This window comes from Acanthochromis polyacanthus, chromosome 15 (genome assembly GCF_021347895.1).
Source record: "Acanthochromis polyacanthus isolate Apoly-LR-REF ecotype Palm Island chromosome 15, KAUST_Apoly_ChrSc, whole genome shotgun sequence".
NCBI lineage: Eukaryota > Metazoa > Chordata > Actinopteri > Pomacentridae > Acanthochromis > Acanthochromis polyacanthus.
In genome coordinates this window covers 17,080,973-17,107,625 of record NC_067127.1, presented here as the reverse complement: position 1 = coordinate 17,107,625, position 26,653 = coordinate 17,080,973, and the positions used below count along the sequence as shown (strand labels likewise).

Below are 26,653 nucleotides of genomic sequence, written 5' to 3'. Positions count from 1 at the left end.
TGCAATTTTGCAAAATGACAGCAATTTTTCCGCATGAAATGACTAAATCATCAGTGCACTTTTGGCCAGTCTCACATGTTTTTTGCAGGAATTCAGCTAACAAAACAATAAAATCATGCCTGCCATGGTCTAATACCACATCCAGAGCATAAAAGAGGGAAGTAGGAAGATGAGTTTCAGAGTTTTATGTATGAGACTTCTTTCATGTAACGTGTGTTATTCTAGTTTCCGTTCAGTCATCCCGGAACTTTGGTTTCATGATTTCATTCAAAAGAACAGAAAGGCTACCTCTGTCATAAATGACCATTCTGTAAATCAAACTGGACAGTTTATAGCCAAATCCAAACCAGGTAGAGTATTTTTCTTTTCTGTAACAGTGAGCACCGTTATCTCCCTCTGTTCAGAGGATTCAAAAAGGATGTGCAGTTAAGTATAATGGGAGGTAATTATGAAGAACTCTTTCTTGTCTTTCTGTATCTCCTGCTGTGACTGAAGAGCCACTCGAGCAAACTACGCAGCAATTTTGGAGAAAGCCACTGAAAAGAAGTTTTTGGTGAAAAAATAATCACAAGACACTGAAAATCCCGGAGAGGCCAAGAGGATGAAGCTTTGTAGCATCTGTCAACATAATCATTGTAACCACGATTTCTTTTTTGTCATCAGATTTTCCACTTCATCTATTTTGTTCTCTACAATGTAAAATTCTTTTCAGCGTGTTGCTTTTTATCTTTTTCTCAATCATATAATGGTTTGCAGAGTAACACAGCCCGTAGACTGCGCAGGCGTCACATCTGTCAGACTGAATCTTGTTCATGAGCAGAATCCATCAGAGACCAACGTCTGTCGGTCTGTAAATGGTTACAGACCGTGACAAGAGGCTTAGCTCTTCACTGCTGGGTTTCTGTCAGAGGCCTCAAAAGTGCACTGAACTCACGAGGACCACTGTGCCACGATGCACAACAGACAACAGCCAGCTGATCTACAGTCTTTGTTAAAGACCTCGAGACATTGCAGCCTCTGTTCATCTGCTGTTGCCTTTATTAGCTCTTTAACATTTAATTAAGACCTGCATTGAAAAACTTGCTGCTCTTTCCCTTTTGACAAGAGCAAAAGAGCGCCTGGCACACGGACTCGAATGAAAAGAGGTCTCTTGTCAGCGTTGTCTGGCAGCTTCTTTATTCTATTATGAGCTCAAGTGATTTGACCTTAAATGATCTTGAGCTAATTGCTGTACATCTGTTGTAAATCTATTGAAGCTTTTCACTGACTACAATGCAGAGCTCGCTCTATAGACAGGAAATAATTTACAGCCCATTTTCCCTCTCTTCCCCTTTCTTCCTCCAGGTGCCCCTCTCCCATTCTCCATGAGCGGCCAGGGGACATGCAGGGGGGAGACGGAGAGAGCCACAGGGAGCGAGAGCCCACTCTGGAGAGGACCAGGTCTGCAGGTGAGTCTGCCGTTCCTTCATTTCGGCGGTCATGATTCATGTGCATGTAATGTCAGCAGATGTAATGTTTTGACAGTCCAATAAGCATGAATTACGTTGTGTACTCATGCCTGCTGCTTCTCTACGCTTTTCTTCTGGCCCCACAGAGGCCAAATGGCACATCCCCTCCACCAAGATCCTGAACCCTCTGAAGCAAAGAGAAGGAGGAAAAGACTCGCCCAACAAGCTGTCCAGGGTAAATGTCTGATCAACTTTAATTTCAGTTGACAAACGCTGTCCATGCGAGATTTAACCCTAAAACCATTCAGGGGGTTTGAAATGTTTTCATTGAAAAAAATCATCAGTATCCCTCTATTAATCCAAGCTAGAAGCTGTAAAATTATGAAGAAATGTGTGATTTTCAGTTTTCCAACAGTTCTTGAACACCTCTAGGCACTAAAAAAATGTTGAACTTTGAAAGTTTTTTCAATTCTTGAAAAGTCAATTAAAGTTTGTGATGATTTATGGTATTCTTTCTGTGTCATACTGCACAAAAGACATGTTTGAGTTCTCCCTACTTCAAACCATGGCTGTGCTGTTTCCATAAAGGTGCATTACTTTATATTTCTGCAAAAAATGAGCCCACAGTGACTAAAAGTGTGACAGGAGCAAAAAAAACAAAAAAGCACACAAACTGCTTGGTGTTTACAAGGCTCATGGAAGTTTAGAAATGTATTATCGACTCTGTTTGTGGAGCTCAATATTTGAAAGTTCTGAGTTTGATGCCGCTTTGTTTGCAGTTGAGTGTTTTGCGCTGCACAGCTCTGTACTGCCAGACCTGCTTTATGCCACACCGCTGTTACAATCTGGGTGAGGTCAGATTGCCCTGTTTATGGGCTCTGCAGCAATCAGCAGCTCAATTGGGATGTTCAGTTGGGATGTTCATGTCGTCCCCTCTAGACGCTCTCTACAGTTATCACTTTCCCTTCATCAGCATGCTAACGGGCATCTCATCTCATCACCGTTTCTGGTTGTCTCACACTTTTCTAGGACACATTTTCCTAGAAGGTTGAATATATTAAGTGCTTTAGCCTCTCATTTTCCCTTTCTTCACATTCCCCTCTCGCTCATTTATCTTTTTTTTTGCCCAACACAGTGTCTTTTTTCTTTCTTCTTTGATGCTGGAGGCTGGCACATAAACCGAGCAACTTCTTTCAGTGCTTTCAGCCAGTGTTGCCTTCACCCAGGCCGCTGGGTAAAAATTTAAACTGTTCTCTTGGCACAGTATGCCTCTAATTCACAGAGGTTGTTTTTTTCCAACTGTTTTTGATGCAATGTGAATTAGTTGTGTTCAGCGTAGCATAACGAATGAAGCGTGATAGGTCAATCCTTCGTAGCTCAGTCTATACTCGCAAATTAAGCCCTACTGTTAACCCTTGTTACTAGAGGCCGTTTTTCCAGTCAACAAATTGATTTGTAAGGCTGATGATACATATGGTGTATATATACTGAGGTCATGCTGACTTGACCTTGAATATTTTTTCATCTCGATGATGAACAGCTCTTTCTTTCTGAGCAGACCAGAGGAACATAGCAGATGAAAACACTCTACATCTACACTTTTAAACAGATTTAGGAGCCAGATCATACGGATTTCTTAAAGGAGTACCAGAACTGAAGAGATCACATGAAAAGTTTGTGACATTCAGCGTAGCCTGTTTCTATTTCTTCCTACTTGTTACTGTCAACTCACCAACTGCATAATAGCTCCCAAGAAGACAAGCTGTCGCCTCAGTCAGGGACACATGAACATGTGATGAAGCCTGATGGGTAAACCCCTCCCTGTCTGGTACTCTAAGCATGTTTAAACAACCATAGGAATTATTTGCAGCTGCTGTTTGACCTTGTTTGATTTACAGTATTTCTTTCCCCTTCACCCCTCTTGCTCTCTCTCTCTGTCTCTCTCTTTACCAGACGGGTGATAAAAACTCGAGCCACTCAAGTAGCAACACTCTTTCAAGCAACGCCTCCAGCAACAGCGACGATAAGCACTTTGGCTCTGGAGACTTGATGGACCCAGAGATGCTGGGCCTCACTTACATCAAAGGGGCATCCACAGACAGCGGCATAGACACTAATCCTTGTGTGGCCCCTGGGGCCCGGGTGTTGCTGCAGGGCAGGGTGGGGGAGCAGGGACAACCCTGGGTGTCGGAGCACCATGAGGACGGGACGTCGGAAGAGGATCACGGGAAGCTGTACTTACCACAGGGCTACGCTTCTGCCATCATGTCTAGTCATGTGACAGAGGGCAGCATTGGAGACCTGAGTGAGATCTCATCCCATTCAAGGTATTACTGATACATTTTAGTATTTTTTTACCTCTTGCCCTAAACGACTGTTTATATTTGTAATTTCCAATTGTTGGATCTTTTTGTGTGTGGAATATCAAAAATGTCCCTTGAACAGAAGTGCACCAAATTAATAGAAAATGTGGTAATGTGGTCTTGAACTTGCGTTCAAGACCAAGAGTCTTTGCAATCACCAGATCTTACGCAAATTATACACTTTTGGGACATTTTGAAGGGACATATCAGTCGTCACCCTCCAAACCTATCATGAAAACATCAAATGAGGGAATATTTTAAGAGAAATTGTGTTTATACCTCCAGTACAATTTCAGGGGCTTGAAAAAATCATGCCAAGAAGCACTGAAGCTATTCTGGAGACCAGTCCCCCCACTCCGGGTCTTTAACGTGACCTTCATTGTTATCTTTTGTGTACTCTTGCTAATGTCAGTGGTGACTTTTTGATGCTTTTCCTCTCTGTGGGCAAATGCTTTGTTCCTTTGTGACCTAATTCCATTTCGTTGGGTCAGTAATTTGCTTGATAGGAAATTCACACCCTTTTTCATGATACATGGCTCATAGCAAAATCCATTACGTTCAAATACGCGGTTCGCGCACCACTGCCAGACTATTCGGCCTATTGTCTGTTCTGTTAAACACACAGAGACAAATGACAAGAAAGGTTGGTGGCTGTTAAGTGACCTTTTCACCCGGCCGTGCTCCCTCACTGATGACCTGCAGCCTGGCTCATCCAGCTGTGCTGAAGCCGACGGGTGGGGCTGCTGTCAGACTGTAGCAGCAATGGAGGGGGGTTTCATCACACTGTCTTCCAAGTTCTCCTCACCAGACTGGGGCCCATCTGGGAGAAAGAAGGGGTGTCAGAGAGGGTTGGCCCTGCAGCCACTCACAGTCTGTCTTCATGAAATAGAATGGGTATCTATTTGTTTATGCTGTACAGGATTATGTTACCGCGGTCTGTTCAGATCATTGACCTGTCTGGGAGGTGTCAGTGCTGTCCAGTCCAGGATATCACTCAGAAATCCGGAAAGAGCCCCCTGCAATCACCTTGACTAGTCTGGCGCTTCCCACCTTTTACGTAATGGTCTTTGACACCAGAGTGTCATCTGAGCAAACGGTGAAGCAGCGGGAGCACGTTTTGCAGGGTGTGGCCCAGATGGTCATGAATATGGAAACAGAGTGTGTAGTGCCTCCAGCTAAAGCCAGCTCTGATGTCTCAGGGTATTTTAGAGAATGCTTTACATTTGCTGAAAGTTTCCCAGCAAACGGCAAGACGTCAGGAACAAAACTAAAACATCTTTATGGACCTATGCTGTTTATCTAAATCTGAGATCCTTTTGAGCAGCTAACAGATGAATCCTAACAAGGCAGGCGACATGAAAGAAACGCTGCCTACCTTCATTTTAACGATGAGATGAGTGGAAGGAACCACAGCAGATGTGAGATTCTTTGGGACTTCTTTCAGTAGTGGAGGACAATGTAAGATAAACAGGAGCAAAGACAGACGAGCAGCGTTCTTTGTGTGATGCGTGGCTCATTCTCACATCACTGTTCACTGTGATCCCTTCATCTTCCACGATTTTTTCTAAATATTTTCAGAAAGCTGAAACAATAGTCACGAATAAACAAATGGCACAAACCACATTCCAATTAGGGAAATGTTGTGGTAAATTGTATGTAAGTCAACCAATACACTAGTGTTGCTGCTTTTTAAACACTGATTCTCAGGTCATGGTAATCATATGAGCATCAGTAAAAATCAACCAGACTTTTCACATTTCACCTGGTGAAACGTCTTCAAAAACCGAAAAGAGAAGTCAGGTTGCTTTTTACTGAAGCTCTTAATGTGCAGCTAAAATAATTTTAGAAATATACACCAACTTTTCTCTGCAAATAAAGCAATTCTTTGATCATTTAGCCAAACGTTCAGGGTTCAGTTGACCCAGATAGCAAAATTACATTTATTTTCCCCCTTATACCTTGTGGCATGCAGTTACTTTACGTTTTATGCTTGAGAGCTACAAATCAGCAGAACTTACAGTGGCGGATGTCTCTGAACCTTTGCGTAGCCCTGAGAGTGAGTGGGGAAATGCCTCTATGTGATTTGAATGCACTGACCCTTTAATGTGTTTTGTCAGTTGATATTTGACGAAATATTAAAAGGACAAAGTTCAGCGGGAATACTTACATGATGGAGTAGAGCTGAGTCATCTTCCGATGCAGGTTAAAGGGGGAAATAGTTGTGCAGTGATTATGTTATGTCATTCTGTCTACGTCAACTGCAATGTAGACCGCTCATGAATCATTTTGAGTTTAAAAAAATCTTCATATTAGGTTATTTCTGTACATCAGGCTGAGCTGTGTTGCCTGCAGCTGTCCATATTTTTTCATTGTTACCAGCATGTTTGTGCTTTTTTTATCATTTGTTTTTAAATTCATTCATCTTATGTTCACTTTTGAGTTACGTTATTCTTTATTTTTTGCTGTTTAATCAGTGGCTCACACCACTCTGGCAGTCCTCTGGCCCGCGGTGCCAGATACTGTATATCCGCTGACTCGTCCAAGGTGTACACCATCCCCCAGACCAGCAGCTCAGGGTCAGAGCCGGGGCCGGAGCCCGAGTCTGGGCCCAGCTCAGAGGCCTGTGGACAGACACGAACACAGGCCAGTTGCAAACTCCCAGTGGGCATGACGACGACTGATGATGATGATGACGATGAAGATGCCCACAGCACTGAGGGACCTCCCAGCATTTCAGAGTGTGGGTGAGTGTGTGTGAGAGAGAAAGCAAGACAGAGCATGTATGAGATCACCAAATGTGCCACAAAAATATGAATAAAGTTTGCTTGAATTCACATGGTTCACATTAAGTTCAGTGCCGGCTATCATTCAAAGCTAGATGACACACTTTTTAATCATGCAGCACTGTTTCTCTCACTGTAGAGCTGTTTCCTCTCAGATGTACTGCCCCCACCCCCATCAGCCCACCCAGAGTGCATAAACTGGCCTTGATTGAAGCCGACAGCCACAAAATAAATAAGCTCAATGAAACCACGGACATAATACACTTGGCACATGTCACTTGTGGTTATTGATCTTTCCTGTGAAGCCAAGTCCCCTTGGACTGACAGGCTGAGCTTCTACCAGATCAGCATCTCTGCTGGGACCCAAGCTACGATGCACACATAACAACACACTGCTGTCACACATGCCGCATAAAGACACCATCCACTGTACGGCCTGTAGCAATATGGCACAGGAAGAGAAATGTGTGCCGTCGTTCAGCCACGTAGAGAACATATACTCTTCCCACTGATGACTGACTGTATGAGCCTGATGATTAAATGATTTGCTGTAGAGAACAGAGAGCCATTGATGGGGAAATGGAAACACAGATTTGATGGCGTGTGTAGGTGTATGTGTGCTTGTTTGGATGTGTTTGTGAGCGAGCTCCGGGCATGTTTTGGAGCAGAGAATGTGAGATTTGCCCTGGAAGAAACCCCCTGCTCTTGCTCCCAAGTAATTTCATTTAGACTGTGAAATTTGCTACTTATGGCTGCGTGATTGATCGCATCCACTGAAGTCATCGTCTCCCGACTTATGAAAAAGCTCTGTAATTCAGTTACCCTGCCCATTGTTTGTTTATATATTCCTACTGTTTTATTTCATCTTACATAACAGTGCCTCATGATAAATGGCCTAATATTACTCACAGATATTGTTCGAACATAATGAAGTTTCTCCTCCTCGTTTCTAAAAAGTTTTCTCATTTGCTCCAACACTGTACGTAATGCAGGATGTGTAACAATGCTTCTAACCCTCGGCTCTTTCTCTCTTGCTTCTGCTTCTTGTTTCAGAGGAGCAGAGAGCTTGTTAGCCTTCCTTCTCCAAATGCTTTCTGAGTGTTCAAGGTACACAGTTAAAGTCAACCCCGTGGCCCTGATCTGACCCAGCCTGCTTCCCCTCACACACACTGCCCCACCCCCTTTATCCCAGACTGCGACCCTACTCCTCTCTCATGGCAGGTGTCAAGAGATGATCCTGCCATGTTGCACTTGGAGCGCAACCAGCTGTGCATCACTTGCTGTGACTTTTCTGCTGTACAGAATCCTACTCTTGTGTGCTGTCCATCCATCACCCCCACTCACTCTGTCTAGTTCATTTTCTTTCAGAATTTTGACTCCCCAAAAAATTCAGCAAAACAAAATGTGTATATTAATGCTCACATTTCAAACCAAGAAATTCAAGAAAATGTGCAAAGATCCCATTTGAATGAGCACCGGTTGCTGATGTTTCTTGGCGTGTTGTGGCAATACCCACCAGTCATTCCCCAGATAAAAAGGTTTCTTATTTGAAACGCATGCCCTTTAAAGCTTTTATCACCACCTATAGTTGTAGAGAGGAGGAGTGGCATGCAACACGCAGGACACATGGATGTTGTGGTTATGTGTATCTATGCTGTCTGCAATAGAAGAAGTAAAAGAATGTATCAGAACATCCAAGAGAGAATGAAAAAAGTGTGTTTACCTAAGCCTTTATTGAAGTTTCGTTTTTGGGTATCCAACTCTTCCGGCATCAGCCAAGCTTAAAAACAGAATCAAAACACTGGCATTCAAAATTGGCATTGAAGACAGGCGGATGAAAAGATACCTTTTTTTTTCTTTTCACCCTCCGCATGAAAACATTTGTTACACATTGTAGACACTTAATAGAAGCTGCTGCACAGTAGACTAACCTTTAACTGCAAAGGTCGGAGCTTCAGTGTTGTTCCAGTCTTCATCTAATTATGGATCTATCGTGCTGGAGAAAACTGGACATGCACAAAATCAAGATAGAGCAAGAAAGAATTTAAATTTTTTTCCAACAATTTAGCATGACACCATTAGCTGATTTAATTGCACTTACTTTGTTACATGCAGCCTTAAGAATAGAGCAATTCTTTTGAAACCAGAGACCTCATGGATCAGTCAGAATGGCATCTGGCAATCATAGACATTTGCAGTATCTTTCTGTGTATTCAGGGCTTGGTTGCCATGACGCCCAAACCTTAAAACAGAGTAACTCTCCGCAATAGCGTCTCTAAGTAACCATCATAGCCAGGCTGTCCCATCATTTAACCATCGAGCAAATCTCCCTGCAGCCATCTAACACCCTGCCAACAGCGCTCACAGAGTCATTCTCAGGCTGCTCACTTAAAGCAGAGGTCTCACAGCCACACGACTTCACCAGCCAGGTCGTCACATCCTCCGTGCCCTCTACCCTTCCAGTTAAACACTCTCCGCATCATTCAGATGTTCTCAGACAAAACTCCGCCGACAGCCACTGCCAACAAAACGTGTCACCTCTTCGCGAGTCCTTTTCCAACCCTGTCTAACAGCTCTCATGTTTTCCTCTATTGTTGTCTGAACAACACTTGTACTTGTCTCTGGATGTGATTTCTGTCCAAAAGCCTTGTTTTCTTTCCTTTCTACTGCTCACAGTGCTTGGCTGCATGCTTTGCAGTCTTTTTAATCATGGTTTTGGCACAGTGTTGTGGGACAGGGGTGGATTGGAAGTAAATTCCCTCCCTAGCTCCCTCTCTCTATCCCTGTTACCCCACATGCACCAGACTTGAAAATTAGCAGGTAGGCACCTGATGCTGGCATGCTAAGATGGATCCTCTCCACCTGATCCCTTTGTGTGATTCTGCCAGTATTCCCTAAGTAGCTGGGTCTACCTCTGAACCCAGACTGCGATGGCCCTGAGGCCTCCCTGTTGGCTTGTGTTTCAGCTGACCCTTGTGACGAGCTGTGCTTCTCTTTGCCCTCTGTTTTGTCTACAGGCAGCTATATGCGCAAGAGGCTGCCTGCCGGCTACAAGCTGATGGAAAATCACTGCAGAGACTTTCAAAAGAGGAATACCTTAAAATGATGCTGCCCGGCAGCCCACCAGGAGAAGACAGGAATCGGAAGGTGAGGTCATTGTGGTTGAATGACTGATTGATTAATTAATGACTCCTAACCTCTATATTGATGTTCTGCGTTACACAGAGTGAAATGAAACCTGTTAAATCTGTAAAGCACCGACTGGTATTAACATGATCACATGACATTTTAAAAGTCTACCTTAAGCTATTTTCTCACGCAGACTAATAACGGCATATGTACAGGGCCAGAACCGGAGCAGATAACCTCTTGCTGGGAAGCAAGTAAAAGCAGAACAAACATCTGCTGCTTATCAAACATCTGCTGGCCATCAGCTGGCACTGCTGCTGAGCACTGCAGCTGATAGGCCTCCTCTCTCCTGACACAAGACCCTTTCAGTCCCCATTGACTGGCACGGAGTGTTTGGTTAATTTAATTTATCGCGGGGCCTGAGTTTGCTCAGTCGGGATGTCATGGATTAAAGGCAGGAAGTTGCAGAGAGTGCATCGATGTTTGATGTTCCTGCAGACTCTATTAATTGCATCTTGAGCTCCCTGCACCATCCCCCATCCATTATCTACCAGGAAGGGACCCTGGAGACGTACAAATGGGTTATTTTTGGATGCTACTCAATTCTAATACAAATGCACTCCACTTCACTAGAGAAGACAGGCATGTCCTCTGGCATAGGCAGGCCTTGTCCCTCACACGAAGCAGCTCAGTGGACTGATTAGTTTGTCTTGCTGTCGTTTCCCGGCCTTACAGTATGCATAAAATGTGGCGCTTACAACAAATCCAGGCAGCATCAGCGCCGGTCTGAAATGAAAACAGGTGTATCAAGCTTGTGCTGATACCCCTTCAATTGATTGCATTTTGTTTCCCGCAGAGACGGAAAGCGCAGTAGCCAGTACAAACGCACACAGTGCATTCAAAGAGCAGTAGGGCGTCTGTTGTTATCACGCTCTCCGGTGTGATTCGGTGTGATAATATAGTGTGTGAAAAAGCAGTCTGGAAAAGAGATGCATCAGGAAGGGCACAGAGCCAAGCGCTCCAACCATATACACATGTGATCCCAATAACGTAACACAGTTCTGGTAGCAGCTCACCGGGGCCGCATGTTTCCAATCATCAGCTGGCCCATAAAGAAATGAAATTACAGTAATGACAACATTGGAAACACTGTTAATTTATCTCCAATTCACATAATACAGTCTGACTTGTTTCATCTACTTAGTGGTTAAGCAGAGCACACAGTAAAGGTTAAAGCATGTGTCACTTCCGGTGGTCACCTGATGCCATTCTTTGTGTGGGTGAGCAGGTGCAGAGAGATTTTCCTTGCCAACTACCATGTCCACTGGGACGCCCTTCCATAGACAGACAAGCCATTGTGTCGCTGACGTAAAGGAAAGGCCGTTCACAGCTTATTCTCCCACAGCGTTCCTCTTTTGAACCTCCTGTGGGAAAGAAAAAAAGCATCTGAATAGGTGGTTGTCCAACACATCCTCCCATGTGGCACGTCAAAGGGTTCCAGCGCTGGTTGTTGTCTTTGTTCGGTGTGGGCAGCGAGGAAAGAAGTCAGGGAAATCAGGGAAAATCTAGGTGGATGTGTCAGTGCTGCCTCCACTGATAAGCGTGTTGCTGTTGTACAAAAGAATTCAAAGACCTCACAGCTCAAATCAAGCTGAGACTGTTGCTGGCTGAGGTGGATTTAGACGCACCAGAATAGTCAATAATCTTGCAGGTTTTATTAATGCGATATTTTCTGGGTAATGTGCACAGCAGGTTCAGTTCAGCAGTGCCAGGATGTGTTCAGAGAGTCTGGTGAAGCTGTAGATGTAATAAATAGATGGCTTTCGTAAAAAACATAAAGCCCCTACTGGAAATAGTTTCATTTGCCGTGACTGCTTTTATGGGGCCTCTAAATCTGTGCTATTTTTGCTTTATATAAGGGAGCAGCAAATCCTTTTTAAAGTTTTGATGAGCAAGAACCTTGTGGGGTCTAATCTTGTAAAGTTGGGTGGGAAAACTTGCAATAAGAGACAACCTTGTTAAGTTAAAGCCTCTGAGATGTTCTTTTGAGGCAGTATGTGTACGCGGCTTTGAATTCCAGTATATATCTCAGCTTTAAAGACGGACTAGATGTTTGTTTAATTCTCACCATGGGATTTGTGGGGGATCTGTCTTTGAAATGGAGATGGCTGGGTGTCGGCTTGCGGGGATACCAGTCTAGTGTTGGTTACAGCTGCGAAGCCAAAGGCAGACATTTACTCATCTGGCCAACTGCCCCGCATATCATTTGTGGCTACTTTTGATGTCACTCCTGCTGCATTTATGTTAGCTAAATGGGACAATGATGGATGGGATCGGTCTTTGTGGTTTTGTGTGTTTAAACTGGAGGTCCTCTGTCAAAATTCTGGCCACAGTCACGAAGCACAAGTATCTCTCTGCATCTCTCATAGCCAATCTAGTTGTTCTCAGTGGACGGAGGACGTCCCCTCAGGATGATGCTGCTTTTCAAGCCCTTACAGCTTTTGCAATTGTTCATCCTTAACCTTTTGTTAGCCTTTGACCTCTGCTTTGTCTTGTGTTGGCCTCTACAAGTCTTTAGAAGCTCTGTTATATGAACTTCCTGGCTGACCTGACTACAAGAATTGCACAGATGTTTTTAGGTTAGAGTATTTCTGTATTTTTTTAATCTGATGCATTCATTTGACTCCCACAGCGAAATGACTCACAATAATCATGTATTAGTCAACAAGATAATCCATTACTGCTCTTAGCATTTGGACTTTCTTGGAAGGCAGAATACCCACAGTAAAAAGCAGCCTCAGACATGCAAGTAAACATGCACAGATCAATATGGCACGGTGGTTAGGTCAGGTCAGGAAACTAGTTAACAGGCTGTAAATCCCTCTGCAGTTAACCATAATGGCTGTTCCAGGGGAGCGGAGCAGTAACGAATAATAGATTAGCTGTCAACTGTTAAGGCTTCCATATGGCGAAAATCCATTTTTATTGTGTTTTGTGGTTGTTATAAATTTGGAGGTGTAAAATAAATGATTAGGAAATGAGGACATTTACTTCTGCCAGTCCTCAACTCCCCTCATATCTAGCCTCTCAACTTTGCAAGACAGTATGAAGTCGACCCAGGGGCTATGCAACACTTAAAAAACCAATCTCATCATCATCATCCAGCTCAAACTGTGACTGACAGATCTGGCTGTTCTCCCTATAGAGGGCAGGAACAGCAGCAGCTCATTGGTTTTCAGAGCAAAACGGTCCCCAAAATGAACCATCTTTGTATTATTTTGAACTGAAAGACACACAGTAGGAGCATGTGATACTTTGATGAATTTGCTAAAAAGGGGCACAATATGAGACATTTAAATTCATTGTTTGGTATTTTGAAAAATCTTTTTTTTTAGAAAAACAAATGTCAGATTCTAGCTTCACAAAATTTTATATTTTCCCATTGATTTACATCTCTATGACATTTGAAGATTGGGTCTTGGCATTTGAGAAACACTGATCAACATTATAGAATAGAATAGAATGTGCTTTATTGCCATTATACAGTCTACAATGAGATTGGAGAGCTTCTCATTTTCAGTGCAAACATAGCAGAAGGTGCAAGATAAGTCTTCAAAATCTTAAAGGTACTGCAAACAGTCTCTTTTTACAAACATACAATATAAATGTCATAAACAATACATATCTTAAAAAATATATGAGAATTGTAAAGAAAAATAATGTATTGCACTGTAAAAAAGTGTGTTGCATACTTTGGTATGAATGTATTGCACTTGGTGAGTGGATATGAGGTAGTATGCATAGCAGAGTGAGTATTGCGGTAGTATAGAGCAGCAGTGATGTGTATTGCACGTTTTACATTATATTGTCTGGGTTTCACTATTTTATAAAATTGTATAGACTAAATATGTAAGTGATGGCTCATAAAAATAACTGAAGGAGTCCACATTGAAAATGATTTTTGTTTGCAGCCCTACATGAGAATACCTTGTGTTTTCTCTCCGTCACACTCAGACGAAAGCACACAGCTTGCTCTGATGTAACATTTGTGCATCGTTGTCCAGAGACAATTGCAAAGTCATGATGACTAATAGAAGTTTGACAGTTTGGAAAATATGAGAATTTTGGTATTCTTTGTGTTTGGCCTGACCATTTAAATCAAGTGCAAATACGTCTGTGGTTCATTTGTGCTCATATTTTTCGTCTCCATCTACTTTAATGGCACCAAGTCCTGTATGTTTCCTGCAGTTTCCCACATTAAGCTCAGTGACTATTGGCTGCCACAGTGCAGTGACCTGTCACCACCTCCAATAGCCCTGTCCCCGGGTTTTTTCCCACTCAGCCAGACACTGTCAAGCTGTGCTCAATCCATCTGCATTTTCCTGAGAGCAAAGACTGTAATTGATTCCTGACACCGCTCCCTGATGTTCCCTGCTTACCCACCCAACCGCCTACTCATGTAAACCTCCTGTGCAGGGTAAACACGCAGGTGCAGACGGGGGGCAGCGGCAGGAACTTGGAGATCACTCATCACCAACATTTTCACTGTTGTGACTGTTTCTTGACAAATTGTTCTCTTTCTCTCAGGTGTCAACCGTGGGCAGTCTGTCTCCCAGACGCTCCCTGTACCGAACGCTGTCGGATGAGAGCGTGTGCAGCAACCGTAAAGGCTCGTCGTATGCCAGCTCACACAGCTCCATGCTGGACCAAGCCATGCCTAACGACATCCTGTTCAGCACTACTCCGCCGTACCACAGCACGCTGCCTCCTCGCATGATCCACAACCAGGGAGCGTCCAACCTGCGGAGTAAGTGAAACTCTCAAACAGCCACTTCAGCAAAAAAGAAACACCTCAAACGCTGAACATCACTGAGGCGACGGTGCTTTAAAGAAAACAAACAGAACTATGAACTGCCTCATTAAAATGCTTCATACAGACAGGAGGGCTAATCTAAACTTCCTCTGCGTGTTGCTCTTGGATTATCATTCCTCCTCTCTGGCACCAGATAAGAGCCAGGATCTAGATACTTGTTTGAAGAGCCACTTGTGTCCTGTCGATGTCATTAGCACAACTGGTACACACTCCAGCAACACTCCTCAATATAGCCAACTAATTGGGAATGGGTGAGGCACTGTACTACTTGCAAGGGACCTGCCACTCCGTCTGCATTAAGCGGACACCTGTCACTGCTGGCTAGTATTCCCTTCTCTACTGTTCTCCCAGCATCCTCTGAATATGTATTGGTGACGAGAGGTGTGATGTGTCCTGCCTGCGCCGCTGCAGGCCTTTAAGATCTCTGACATGAACATGCCTATTTTTCCATCAGGAGCGTCACAATGTCTGTCATACATAATGTTTCATTCACTCATCAGTCCCTGCCTGCCTCCCCTCACTGTCCCTCCTGTCTCATTTCCACAGCGTTCCTCACCTGTCTCCTGCTGCCGTCATTAGATAGAAAATGGCTTTTGGAAAGATGTTTTTCACTTTAGCCTCTTCTGGCTGTCAACCTGATGGATTCCTGATTGTTTTGAAGGATAGTTGAGAACACAGGCTCTTTCTTTCCCTCACTGAAACAGCCCAATTTGGTAAACAGTGAATCACTCAAGCTCCAAGACGCTGGGTAAATTGAAAATTGAGAGTGTCAGCATCACCTCAAGCTCTCTGTCTCTTCTCTGCTTCTCCACTCATGCTTTTCTAAATGCCTCTCTGCAGAATGGGAGCTTGTTTATTGCGTTCTCTGTCTTTCAGGGCTGAGAGGGAGGAAGGGTGGGAGGGACGGAGGGGAAGGAAAGGAGATATTGATTGAAACATGAAGACATTCACTTAGACAAGTCATTTATCGCCCCTCAGACGGAGCCTTGTGAGTGCTGTGCGGGGAGAAGGTGGTTTAATGTGACTCGAGCTTATCGTGCCGTCACTCAGATGAAAAACTTTTCAAAGTGTAATTGTGGCAACCTGTTGGAGGATCCGTTCGAGGCCAGATCAGGGTTGGAGCTGCATTCCCAAGCTTAGACTAATAAAGCACGGTGTTTTGATGTGCAGGACTGACATCAGGTTTAATAAATATTCTTTTACGTAGCAATGAATAGCTCAAATGAACTCCCTGCCTTTCCCCCTCTACGCCCCCCCATTCCTCCCCCAACCCCTCTTGTCTGATGAAAAATGATGGGTGACTCAAAGATTAGCCCTAAACTCAGGCCAGGCCCAGACCCTGATCGGAGTGCCTGCCTGTCTCTGCAGATGAGTTTTGGTTCTCTGACGGCTCCTTGGCGGACAGGTCCAAGTTCAGCGACCCAGGCCTCATGCCCCTCCCAGACACTGCCTCAGACCTGGACTGGTCTCACCTGGTTGATGCAGCACGAGCCTTCGAAGGTAACCAGCCTGGCTGAAGCTGCTGGCACCTTTGTGTAAACCCCCCCCCCCTCCCCGTAACTCCCTCTTCCTCGCTGCTTAGCGTGTGTGTGTGTTTGTATGTCTGCAATCTGCAAGTGCTCGCTCGCTTGCATGTGTAGGACTGTGTGAGCTGCGTGTTTGTGTTTCTTCTAGTGTCTCCTAAGTGCTGTAGGAGGTGACTTCTGGGAATCTTTCTGCACCTGTGCTCTGAGCCCCATTGTGATTCCCATCAAGCCCTGTTATGAAAAATGAGCCGTCATTTCTCAGCGCAGACATGGAGCCAATTTTCACACCATAAAGTCACCACTAAGAGAGAGGATTGTTACAGTGGTGCTTTTTACTATTCACTCCTTGGATTATTAGTTTGGGATAATTCAGTCTCCTTTCTTGGCCTTTTTGTCTGTCCATTACATGCATGGCCCACTGAAAGGTTAGATTTTCCCTCTACAGAGAGTATTTGTGGGTATTTGGTGGCAACCAGCTGTGGGACAAACATTCACATAAATTTTCAAGGACCAGAATGTTGTCTCCCCCAATGACATGAGTCCTGTCAAAACAGAAAGCCGTCTTTTCACTCAGTCACACTCTTTCAGTTAATCAGCCCTGACACATCTCAGCCATGGCATGGTCAGCATCGTCATTTGTTCATTTCTCTTCTAATTTAAGAACTGTTTTTCGACCACTCTCATGCCAGTGTACTTCTCATCTATCACGGAAATACTAACATGCCATGAGTTTTCTTTCCTCTTGAACTCTGTCTGACCCCAGAGCAGTGAGCAGGCAACGTAGCATGTGACCATCCATTTGTCATAATTAATGAATTCTCTGTGGAGTTTCTTCTTTGATTCATTTCCTCCTGCATAACCCGCAGCCTATCATTTAGCAAGAGTGGAATCAGTGGAGATGATGCAGAGTCTGACTGGCAGCACCAAGGCAGTTGTCACGGCAGCCTGGCTGGCCCAGAAAAGCGCTGTGTAAACTGGAGCCTTGTTGCCGAGCAGAAAGTGGCTCCAGGCTGCTATTGTGCCATGTATGTTTAACCAGCTCTGTTTGGAGCCAGGGGAGAAAGAGGCTGGCTGAGATGTAAAGCATTTATAGCATTCATAGCCTTGGTCATGTGAATCCTGAGAGACTGCTCATTTTCATGATGCAAAAAGGCAGTTTGGATTGGCTTGCAGCAGCCGCAAGAAAACAAAAAATACTTTTTGTGCTCTCTTGACTTTTCAAAGTAGGAGCAAATGGATTTAAAAGCAGGCTTTGGTAAATTTCAGCCACAAAAGGCTATTGGTGCAATCACTGAAGGCTCTCTCTGTCAACAACTGGACATGTTTTAATATTCCCTCACAAGTAAACACGCCGCACTGTGTTCACAGATTACCGCGCCTTCTCTTCAGTGTAATCTGTTTTTCTCTTTGATTTGTCCAGTAAATCTGGACACCGGGTCACACCAAAATGACAAGCTGCTTTTCTGCGCCTGCCTCTGCTTTCGTAAAAGTCTTTAATCTTTCTGATGCAGCCATCGTATATGAGGAAAATGTTCATTCATATGTAAATGAAGGCTTGGTCTCCTTTTCCTGCCTCGTCTGAACAACCAACTCCAGGCTCGACCAGCTTTTGTCTTGGAGTGGATTAGCTTTCATTTGGGGGCTAAATTAATGGAAGGGTTTCCTTAATCTTTTCTATGAATATGCAGATCCTCCTATCTTTAGTCTCAGACCAAGGACTTGAGAAAGAGTGGTTTCTGAAGAAAAGAGCATTACGCCTTAAAACTGAGCAGTCCCCAAGCGTAACATGCCAAGTTTGGGTTTTCCATGGAGCTTTGACAAAGCTTAAGGGCCTGATATGGTAAAACAAGCATGACTGGTGTCTTACAGCTCCCTGGGATCCAGCCCATTATGAGCCAAACAGCTGTCAGAGGAAACTTGGAGGGGTGAGGGCACTGAAGCAACACCCAAGGGACTGACTTTATCTGTAATAGTCTAGAAATGCCCTGTTTACCACCTCCTTCCTTATTGTCCTGTTATAGATCTCTCAGTATGGGAGGACTGTCTTTAGCGGCTTTGCAAACAGCACTTAAACCAGAGCCATCCATTCATACAAGCCATGAATGAATCGTCTCATCCTGTCAGGACTGTGTGCATGCGAGTGTGTCGTTCTGCTCTATTTTAGCTGCATGTTAGCAAAATGAAATGCTATGCAAAACGCAGTTCCTACTTTGACGTTAGAGGCAGAATATGACCCGTTACGTCACCTGTTCTGTCTCCAGACCAGCGCGTGGCGTCTTTCTGCACCATGACAGACATGCAGCGGGCCGAGGCTCTGCAGATCTCGAGAGAGCTGACCAGACGAGTGGTGCAGGCGGAGGGAGCAGCGCTGGAAGCGGAGTAGGTTTTACCAACAAACACAAGCACCAGCACTCCAGTAGCAAGTGAATATTGACTGTTGGCTAAACCTGCCCCCCCACAAACATTGCTTCTCCAGTCAAAGCTTAGCAACTGTTACTAGGCACCGCAGGCCTGTCAAGCTTTGGATTTCTCCACATGATGAAGTGGTGTGCATGAAACTCTAATAAAATTGATTCTCTGTATCTCAAGCAGCTTGGAGGACGGTGAGTTCCTTCCACAAAGGTGTAAACAGTGTGTCTGTCTGCTCTAACATAAGCTACAGTGTTAATTTCAGAGTCAAGACACATTTTTTGCTTGCTGCTGTGCATTATGTTGGGCAGCAGATAATGTCTGATAAATACCTGTGCAGGACTGGAACATCTAACGTGTAACATAATGCAACAAACCTGCTGTTTATGACATTTTGGGAAACGCTGCTGTCCAGAACCTTTAGCCAAACTGAATAAGATAGTGTTACGTTCTTTTAACTTGTCAGTAATGTCACTTCCTATCCTCTGATTTAATAACAAATATCAAAGTCAAGTCAAAGTCAGATATTTTTATTGTCCTTTTCACTGTGCATTTTCATACACAAGAGAATGAAATTTTGTTTCTCAATCACTGGCTGCAGTGCAATAGAAACATCAATAAATAGTATCCATCTTATTAAAATATAAACATTATAATAAACAGCAATAAAATCAGATAAAAAAACTGTTCAATCTCAAACAATCCAATCCCTCTAAAGCACATTGTCTCTTTACTGTGTATATGGGGATGGGGGTGGATATTTAAAGGATTCTGAGCCATGCCTGTACAAGAAACCCCATAAAACAACACCTGATTTAAATTTTGATGCTTTCCCCCTAGACTTATTGACCTTGTGCATTGATACAGCTCCCAGTGCTCCTGCCACATTTGAAGCACTCTCTGGAAGCCCTGTTGTCACCATTATCAGTCCTGTATTTGCAATTTTACCATTGGAAGTTCAAGCTTGCGCAGAGAGCAAACTCTGCAAAAAACACATTTTGTGTCAACCTGATCCAACCTTCATGCTAAGAATCATTACTGGTGACAGGAGTTGAGCCTACAGCTACAACCAGTGTGAGTTTTGTGGCCACACTAACATAATGGTCACGCTTCATCTGCCATACTTACCAGATATGGCTTCCTGCAATTTGTTTTTCCCCAAAATGAAATTCAAGTGGAAGGGTCTCCATTTTGACACAGTGCAGGAGGAGATGGTCATACAGAACTGGATATACAAGAATGTTGTATCTCTGCACAAGGAGACTATGTAGAATAGGATGCTGACTATATTTAAGTCTTTTGCTTTACATAGACGCCATCTTGGAACTTCTTGATCACACCTTCTACTATATGTTAGCAATTATAATATAGTTACATCTTTATTTACCGTACTCTACTAGTATCCAGGATAGAGATAGCAATGCTGGGTACTAGTTCAGACAGAAACATTTACAAGTCAGAGGGAGTTTTTACCCCACCTATTTTGCTTTAGCATTAGCAAGCTAGCAACAGTCTAAACCTGCCTCTGAAAATATTGTAAACTGCACGTTACGCCATGTGAAGTCAATGCGTAGCACTGACCATTCTGAATATATGAGGGACCACATGGCATAAAATGTGTGTCCAAAACTCTTATGTGTGTGGGTCCGCAGGGAGTGTAATCAAGGCTAAAGAGTGTAAAGATTGATGGGTGTAACTAAAGGAAGCAGGGTTTAGTTACTGTCTAATGGGAGAAACGGTCATTTAGTTTTATTTTTGTAATAAAGGAGTCTTTATTGAGTCCTACCAACATCCTATTTTGTGTACCCCAACAGCAGCTCTCCTTCAACATTAACCGGCAAAGTCAACCAGTTGGAAGTGATCCTCAGGCAGCTGCAGCATGACCTCAGAAAGGTAAGTTCACATATATTCCTAATTTCTCTGATGCTTTTGTCACAATTTCCTTCTTCATGTTAGCAAATAGTGCACGTCTCTGTCACGCAGCTCAGAAGAACAGACATTGAATAATGGGTGCGACGGGGTCTGTGTAATACAAACTCATCCACTTAATTCAATATCCTGCTTCCTTTCCTTATTGTGTCCCGGCCCAACATTTCCCCACCTCCACTAATGTGCTTAAAATGAAGAGAGGAAATGCACTTTTATCAGAACAGAGGAAAGGCTGCTTTGCCATGTTAATGCCTCCCATTTACACTGCGCTGACGACAGACGGATGTTCTTGTAATAGCGGGGCTTTTATCAACCTCTTTTGTATCCATTTATTTTTGCCTCATGCCCTACTTTTGATTGTGTGTGTGTGTGTGTTCTTGTGTGTTCAGGAGAAAGAGGATAAGGCAATGTTACAGGAGGAGGTGCAACACCTGAGACAGGACAACATGCGACTCCAGGAGGAAAGCCAGACGGCGGCAGCTCAGCTCAGGAAGTTCACAGAGTGGTTCTTTCACACCATCGATAAGAAACCCTGAGAGAGAGAGAGAGAGAGAGAGAGAGAGGTAAAGATAAAGAAAGAGAGAGAGAGAGAAAAAACGAGAGACCTGCAGAGACAAAGGAGAGAGAGCAAGATGGCCTTCACTCCTCCTGGGCACCCACTCAACTCCTACTTAAGACTCCCAGATGATCCACAGGCAAACTCTAAAACAAACCATTACCAGCCCCAAGAGTAATCAAGACTCTTTAAAAAGCCCCATGCTTAGGAGACTGTTGTGCAGCCCTGTGTGAGAGACTTGAAACCCTGATCTGGACCTTCGGTTTTGGATCCTTCCCTGTCTGAAGTGTTTCTGATGGTAACGGTTTCTTTCTCCTGGCAAACGAGACTCTTGGGAAACCTCCTCATCTCCGGCGCTGGAGACGAATTGAGAATGGCAACCCCCGAGGCCCCCGCCTGAGTCCTTGGGATCTTCTTACAGTAGTGGAATGTAAAGCTCTTTTACTGTAGTCAACATATAATCTACCTACGTATGTCGTGTCAGTCTACTGTACTGTATACTCAGCTGTACTGTATCATACTGCACACACTGTCACACAGCTGTTTCTGTGCCGGCCTTCACGGACACAGGAAAGTAGAAGGGCGAGGCGAGAGGGAGGAGGGGAGGAGGAATGTACTGGACATAATGAAGTGGTACTTACTGTCTGCTTGCACCAAGAGGAGTCCACATGTGGCGGTCTTGAAACGTACAGTGGGGGGAAAATGAATGTAGCTCAACTGAAACCCCTTGGTTTTTTTTTGTTTTGTTTTTTTTGCTCTGGATTTCTGGTTCCCAAAGTCAAAAGTTTTGAGGTTTGATGTTTTGAGATTTTTCTTTGATTTAATTCCACCTTTTTGTTTTCCTCTGTGTTGTAACGTAGGGTCACATGGCAGTAATTTTGATGTTTAAAGGTGCTTTTTCCCTACACACGTTTGTCAGTAGTTTCCATTCACTGTCACAATGTCCTAGCAATAACAAAGTGGTAGTTACAAAACTGTGTTTAAAAAAAAAAAAAAGACGTTAGCACAAACGTGAAGAGTTCCTGTCAAGAAGCAGTTGTATTTGACATGTATTTATCAAACAGGAAGAGACTGTGCCTAAAACTCTTGGTTGTAAATGGATTGTTTCTCTTTGCTTTTAGTTCTCTTTTCTAAACACATGCCTTGTCTGTGGCTCACTGACATAAAATCATGTATGTGAATGTGTCTGTGTGTATGTGAGTATGACTGGTTGTGTGTAGTTTATCACAGCAAACTATGTTCTTATGCAGTGGTTTCTAGAGCATTAGAGCAAGCGCCAGTGAACCACACTTACAATGCCAAATGTGTTTATTTCTGTACATATCTGCCACAGAAGTGTCTTGTATTTAACACTATTATTTAAGCTTATTTAACCTAAAGTTGTTTATTTTATTGAGGGTTTTTTTCTGCACTAAGGAGAGATAAAGCTCTGTGTATGTTGTAAAGTGTGTAGCTTGCCAGGGCGAAAAAAATATATATTTAAAAATATATAAATGATGATTTTGGAGATTCCAACATTTGGATGCTGCTAGATTACAGTTTGCTGGTTTGTATGCTTTTAAATATGTCTCTCTCCATCAACTGTCTCATCCCTGGTGGGACATGGGTTGCTTTTTTGGTTTGGTTGTTTTTTTTTGTTTTTTTTAATAAATGTAGTTGTAAAAATACAATGCTTTCTGTGTCCTTTCCGATGTTTCTTCTGCTAGCATTTTAAATTTTATGAATGTAATATTGTCCCTACTTTGGTACACCAGCACCCAATGCTGTTGAAGCATATAGACTCTTTATGCTTTTACCACAGACTGCATATAAAGATGGACAAACTCTCCAAAATGCCACTCATATGTTCCTATTTCCCAAAAGACATTCTTGAAGCTCAGTGTGGTGGCTCCAGGCAAAGTTGCAGTTACTGAGGAATTTAGCTAAACAGACTAAAACTGCTTTTTGTAGCAGCCTGTAAACATGTTTATTTCCTCTGTTAAGTTGGTTATTTTAACATGGGGCTTTGTGGGGATTGACTCACTTTTAGAACTGACCCCAAGTGGCCATTTAGGGAACTGTAGTTTTTGGTACTTATGCGTTGGCTTTATTTTTCAGCCCAAGTGGTTGCCACTCGGGACACTATATTTGCTCACCCATCCAAATAATCGGAATCAGGTGTTCCAATCACTTCCATGGCCACAGGTGTATCACATCAAGCACCTAGGCATGCAGACTGCCTTGACAAACATTTGTGAAAGAATGGGTCGCTCTCAGGAGCTCAGTGAATTCCAGCGTGGAACTGTGATAGGATGCCACCTGTGTAACAAATCCATTCGTGACATTTCCTTGCTCTTAAATATTCCACAGTCACTGTCAGCTGTATTATAAGAAAGTGGAAGTGTGTGGGAACGACAGCAACTCAGCCACCAAGTGGTCGGCCACGAAAACTGACAGAGCGGGGTCAGCGAATGCTGAGGCGCATAGTGCCAAGAGGTTGCCAACTTTCTGCAGAGTCAGTCGCTACAGACCTTCAAACTTCATGTGGCCTTCAGATTAGCTCAAGAACAGTGCTTCAGCAGAGAGCTTCATGGAATGGGTTTCCATGGCCGAGCAGCTGCATCCAAGCCATACTTCACCAAGTGCAATGCAAAGCGTCGGATGCAGTGGTGTAAAGCACGCCGCCACTGGACTCTAGAGCAGTGGAGACGCGTTCTCTGGAGTGACCAATCGCGCTTCTCCATCTGGCAATCTGATGGACCAGTCTGGGTTTGGCGGTTGCCAGGAGAACGATACTTGTAGGACTGCATTGTGCCAAGTGTAAAGTTTGGTGGAGGGCGGATTAAGGTGTTCCAGTGAAAGGAACTCTGAATGCTTCAGCACACCAAGACATTTTGGACAATTTCATGCTCCCAACTTTGTGGGAACAGTTTGGAGCTGGCCCCTTCCTCTTCCACCATGACTGTGCACAAAGCAAGGTCCATAAAGACATGGATGACAGAGTGTGGTGTGGATGAACTGGACTGGCCTGCACAGAGTCCTGACCTCAACCCAATAGAACACCTTTGGGATGAATTAGAGCGGAGACTGAGAGCCAGGCCTTCTGGTCCAACATCAGTGTGTGACCTCACAAATGCGCTTCTGGAAGAATGGTCAAAAATTCCCATAAACACACTCCTAAACATTGTGGACAGTCTTCCCAGAAGAGTTGAAGCTGTTATAGCTGCAAAGGTGGACCGACGTCATATTGAACCCCATGGATTAGGAATGGGATGTCACTTGCATTCATATGTGAGTCAAGGCAGGTGAGCGAATACTTTTGGCAATATAGTGTATATTTAGAGTTATTTGGCAGCTGTAACTTTATCTCCTCTACTCAGCAGCTATGAAGAACTCTGAAGTCCTCATTCTGTACAAACAGTGGTCAGCTTCAACAGGTGTCTTCCAAAGTTAGTCTGCTGGGTATGAAACTCCATTTTTTCCCCCCGTACTGCTCCTGGTCACTGCTCATTTGGACTCCATTAAAGCCATTTTACTCACATAAATGTGATACATAGGCATACAGGAAATCTTAGCTGTGTTAAATTGACAAAACAAAGAAATAAAAGAATTTTTACAGAGGACAGGTTCTGAATTTGTGCACCTAATGGTAAGAGCTGTGAACTCAGAATACAGTTAGATTGGGAAATATTTGGGCATTTACACAATTAAAACTGCCAAAATAAACTTGAAATTAAACAAAGCAGTTGCAATTGAAGTGCGGACTTAAATCTTCAGTTTAAGAAGTTGAGCAAAACTTTATGAAATGTTTTGGAATTGCAACCATGCAGTAGCTGAAATATAAAAGGAAAAAGAAACATAATTCAGAATAAATTATGAATTTTTAATACATGGCTGAGAATCTTTTGCAGGCAATTGATGCCTGGAGTCTGATACCTAAGGACATTACCAAAAAATTGGTTTCCTCCTCTGTGATGCTTTGCTAGGCTTTTACTGCAGCTGTCCTCAGTTGAGAAATGTAATACAGGTCAGATTGATTCAGCCACTGCAGAATGTTTCACTTCTTTTCCTTTAAAAACTCCTCGGTTGCTTTTGAAGTATGTTTTGTGTCGTTATCCATCAGCACTATTAAACACTGTCCTGTCAGCTTTGGTGCATTTGGCTGAATCTGCACAGAAAGTCTGTCGCTGCACTTCAGAGCTCATCCCGCTGCTTCTGTCTTCTGTCACATCGTCAATAAGCACATGGCTCAGTGCCATTGGAAGCCATGCATGCTTCTGCCGTCACATTGCCTCTGCCGTATTTTACAGATGATGGGTTCTTCGGTTCATATGCCGTTTCAAGTCTTCAACATGCTATTTTTCTTTCCATCGTTTTGGCACAGGTTGATCTTAGTTTCATCAATTCAAAGAATGCTGGTCCAGAACCATGCAGGCATTTTTAGATGTTTTACAGCAAAGTCTATTCTGAACTTCCTATTCTTGAGTTTTATGTATGGTTGGCACTTCGTGGTGAACCCTTTGTATTTGCTCTCGTGAAGACTTCTCCATATGGTAGACTTGGATAATGATATGCCTACCTCCTGGAGAGCAGGCTTTGTTTATTTTTTTTACAGCATAAGGATGCCCTGTTCCCTTCTGCTGAGAGTTCTTTTGTTGTGGGTTCACAGCAACAGCGTAAAAATGCAAAAGCAACACTTAGAATCAATTGCAGACCTTATACTTGCTTCATTGGTGAAGAAATACCAAGGACTGGCTTTTACCTGTCCATGAAACTGTTTTTGAATAAACCTTCCAGTTACTTTTGGTCCCTTGAAAATGAGGGGACTACACATTAAGACTGAGAGTCTGCACTTTAAGCCCCTATTGAATGCATAATTGTAAATTGAATATTTTTGGTAAACAGCTAAAATGACAAAAAAAAAAGTGTCGGCATCCAAATAAAGTGCCTAGAAAAAGTATTCTATGAAGTAATGTCAAATAATTCAAAATCTAAAACATTCATTGCCTTTAAACCGACTCATGTAATTCAACACAGATGCAGGCAATTGGTGTATCTGAAAGCTCCAGTCACTGATGAGTCAGAACTCCTCGTTATACCTACATCATGAAGACAAAGCAATACTCCAAGAAACTCTGTTTAATGTTTTTTTGAAAAGCATAGGTCATGGGATGGATACAAGAAAATTTCCAAGTCACTGAATATGCCTTGGAGTAGAGTTAAATCATTATTTTAAAAATGGAAGGAGTATAGCGCATATGTAAATCTGCCAAGAGCAGATGTCATCAAAATCTGAGTAAATGTGCAAGGGGATGCTTCTTGGCCGCAGGGCCTGGAAGGTTTGCAAACAAGAAGGTAAAGTGAATGCAGCAGAGTATAATGAATTCCGAGAAGATAACCTGATTCACTCTGCCAGAAAACTGACTCGGTAGAATATTTGTTTTTCAGCAAGACAATGACCCAAAACATATAAGCAAAGCTGCACAGAAGTGGTTTCAAAGCGAATGTTCTTGAGTGGCTGAGTCAGAGCCCTGACCTCAATACAACTGAGAATATGTGGCTGGATTTGAAAAGGGCTGTTCACTAACAATCCCTATGCAACCTGACACAGTGTGAGCAGTTTTGCAGAGAAGAATAGGACAGAATTGAGTTATCCAG

The 26,653-nt window shown here is 43.4% G+C and overlaps 1 protein-coding gene across 5 annotated transcripts in view; it reads left to right on the top strand.

The window, feature by feature from the left end:
* The window catches only part of LOC110949304 (signal-induced proliferation-associated 1-like protein 2), an 88,742-nt gene extending 66,056 nt beyond the window's left edge, over positions 1-22,686 (top strand). The window contains exons 12-21 of one of the 5 annotated variants that reach the window (XM_022191261.2): positions 1,345-1,448; positions 1,595-1,683; positions 3,402-3,775; positions 6,286-6,555; positions 9,612-9,741; positions 14,311-14,530; positions 15,965-16,096; positions 18,384-18,501; positions 20,349-20,424; positions 20,850-22,686. In XM_022191261.2, coding sequence (XP_022046953.1) covers positions 1,345-1,448; positions 1,595-1,683; positions 3,402-3,775; positions 6,286-6,555; positions 9,612-9,741; positions 14,311-14,530; positions 15,965-16,096; positions 18,384-18,501; positions 20,349-20,424; positions 20,850-20,996 — 1,660 coding nt within the window. In that variant the 3' untranslated portion in view covers positions 20,997-22,686. Of the gene's footprint in view, positions 1-1,344; positions 1,449-1,594; positions 1,684-3,401; positions 3,776-6,285; positions 6,556-9,611; positions 9,742-14,310; positions 14,531-15,964; positions 16,097-18,383; positions 18,502-20,345; positions 20,425-20,849 lie in introns of all 5 variants that reach the window. The other 4 variants (XM_022191258.2, XM_051959773.1, XM_022191263.2 and 1 more) reach the window with 4 other exon arrangements.
* The last annotated feature ends 3,967 nt before the right edge of the window (positions 22,687-26,653 follow it).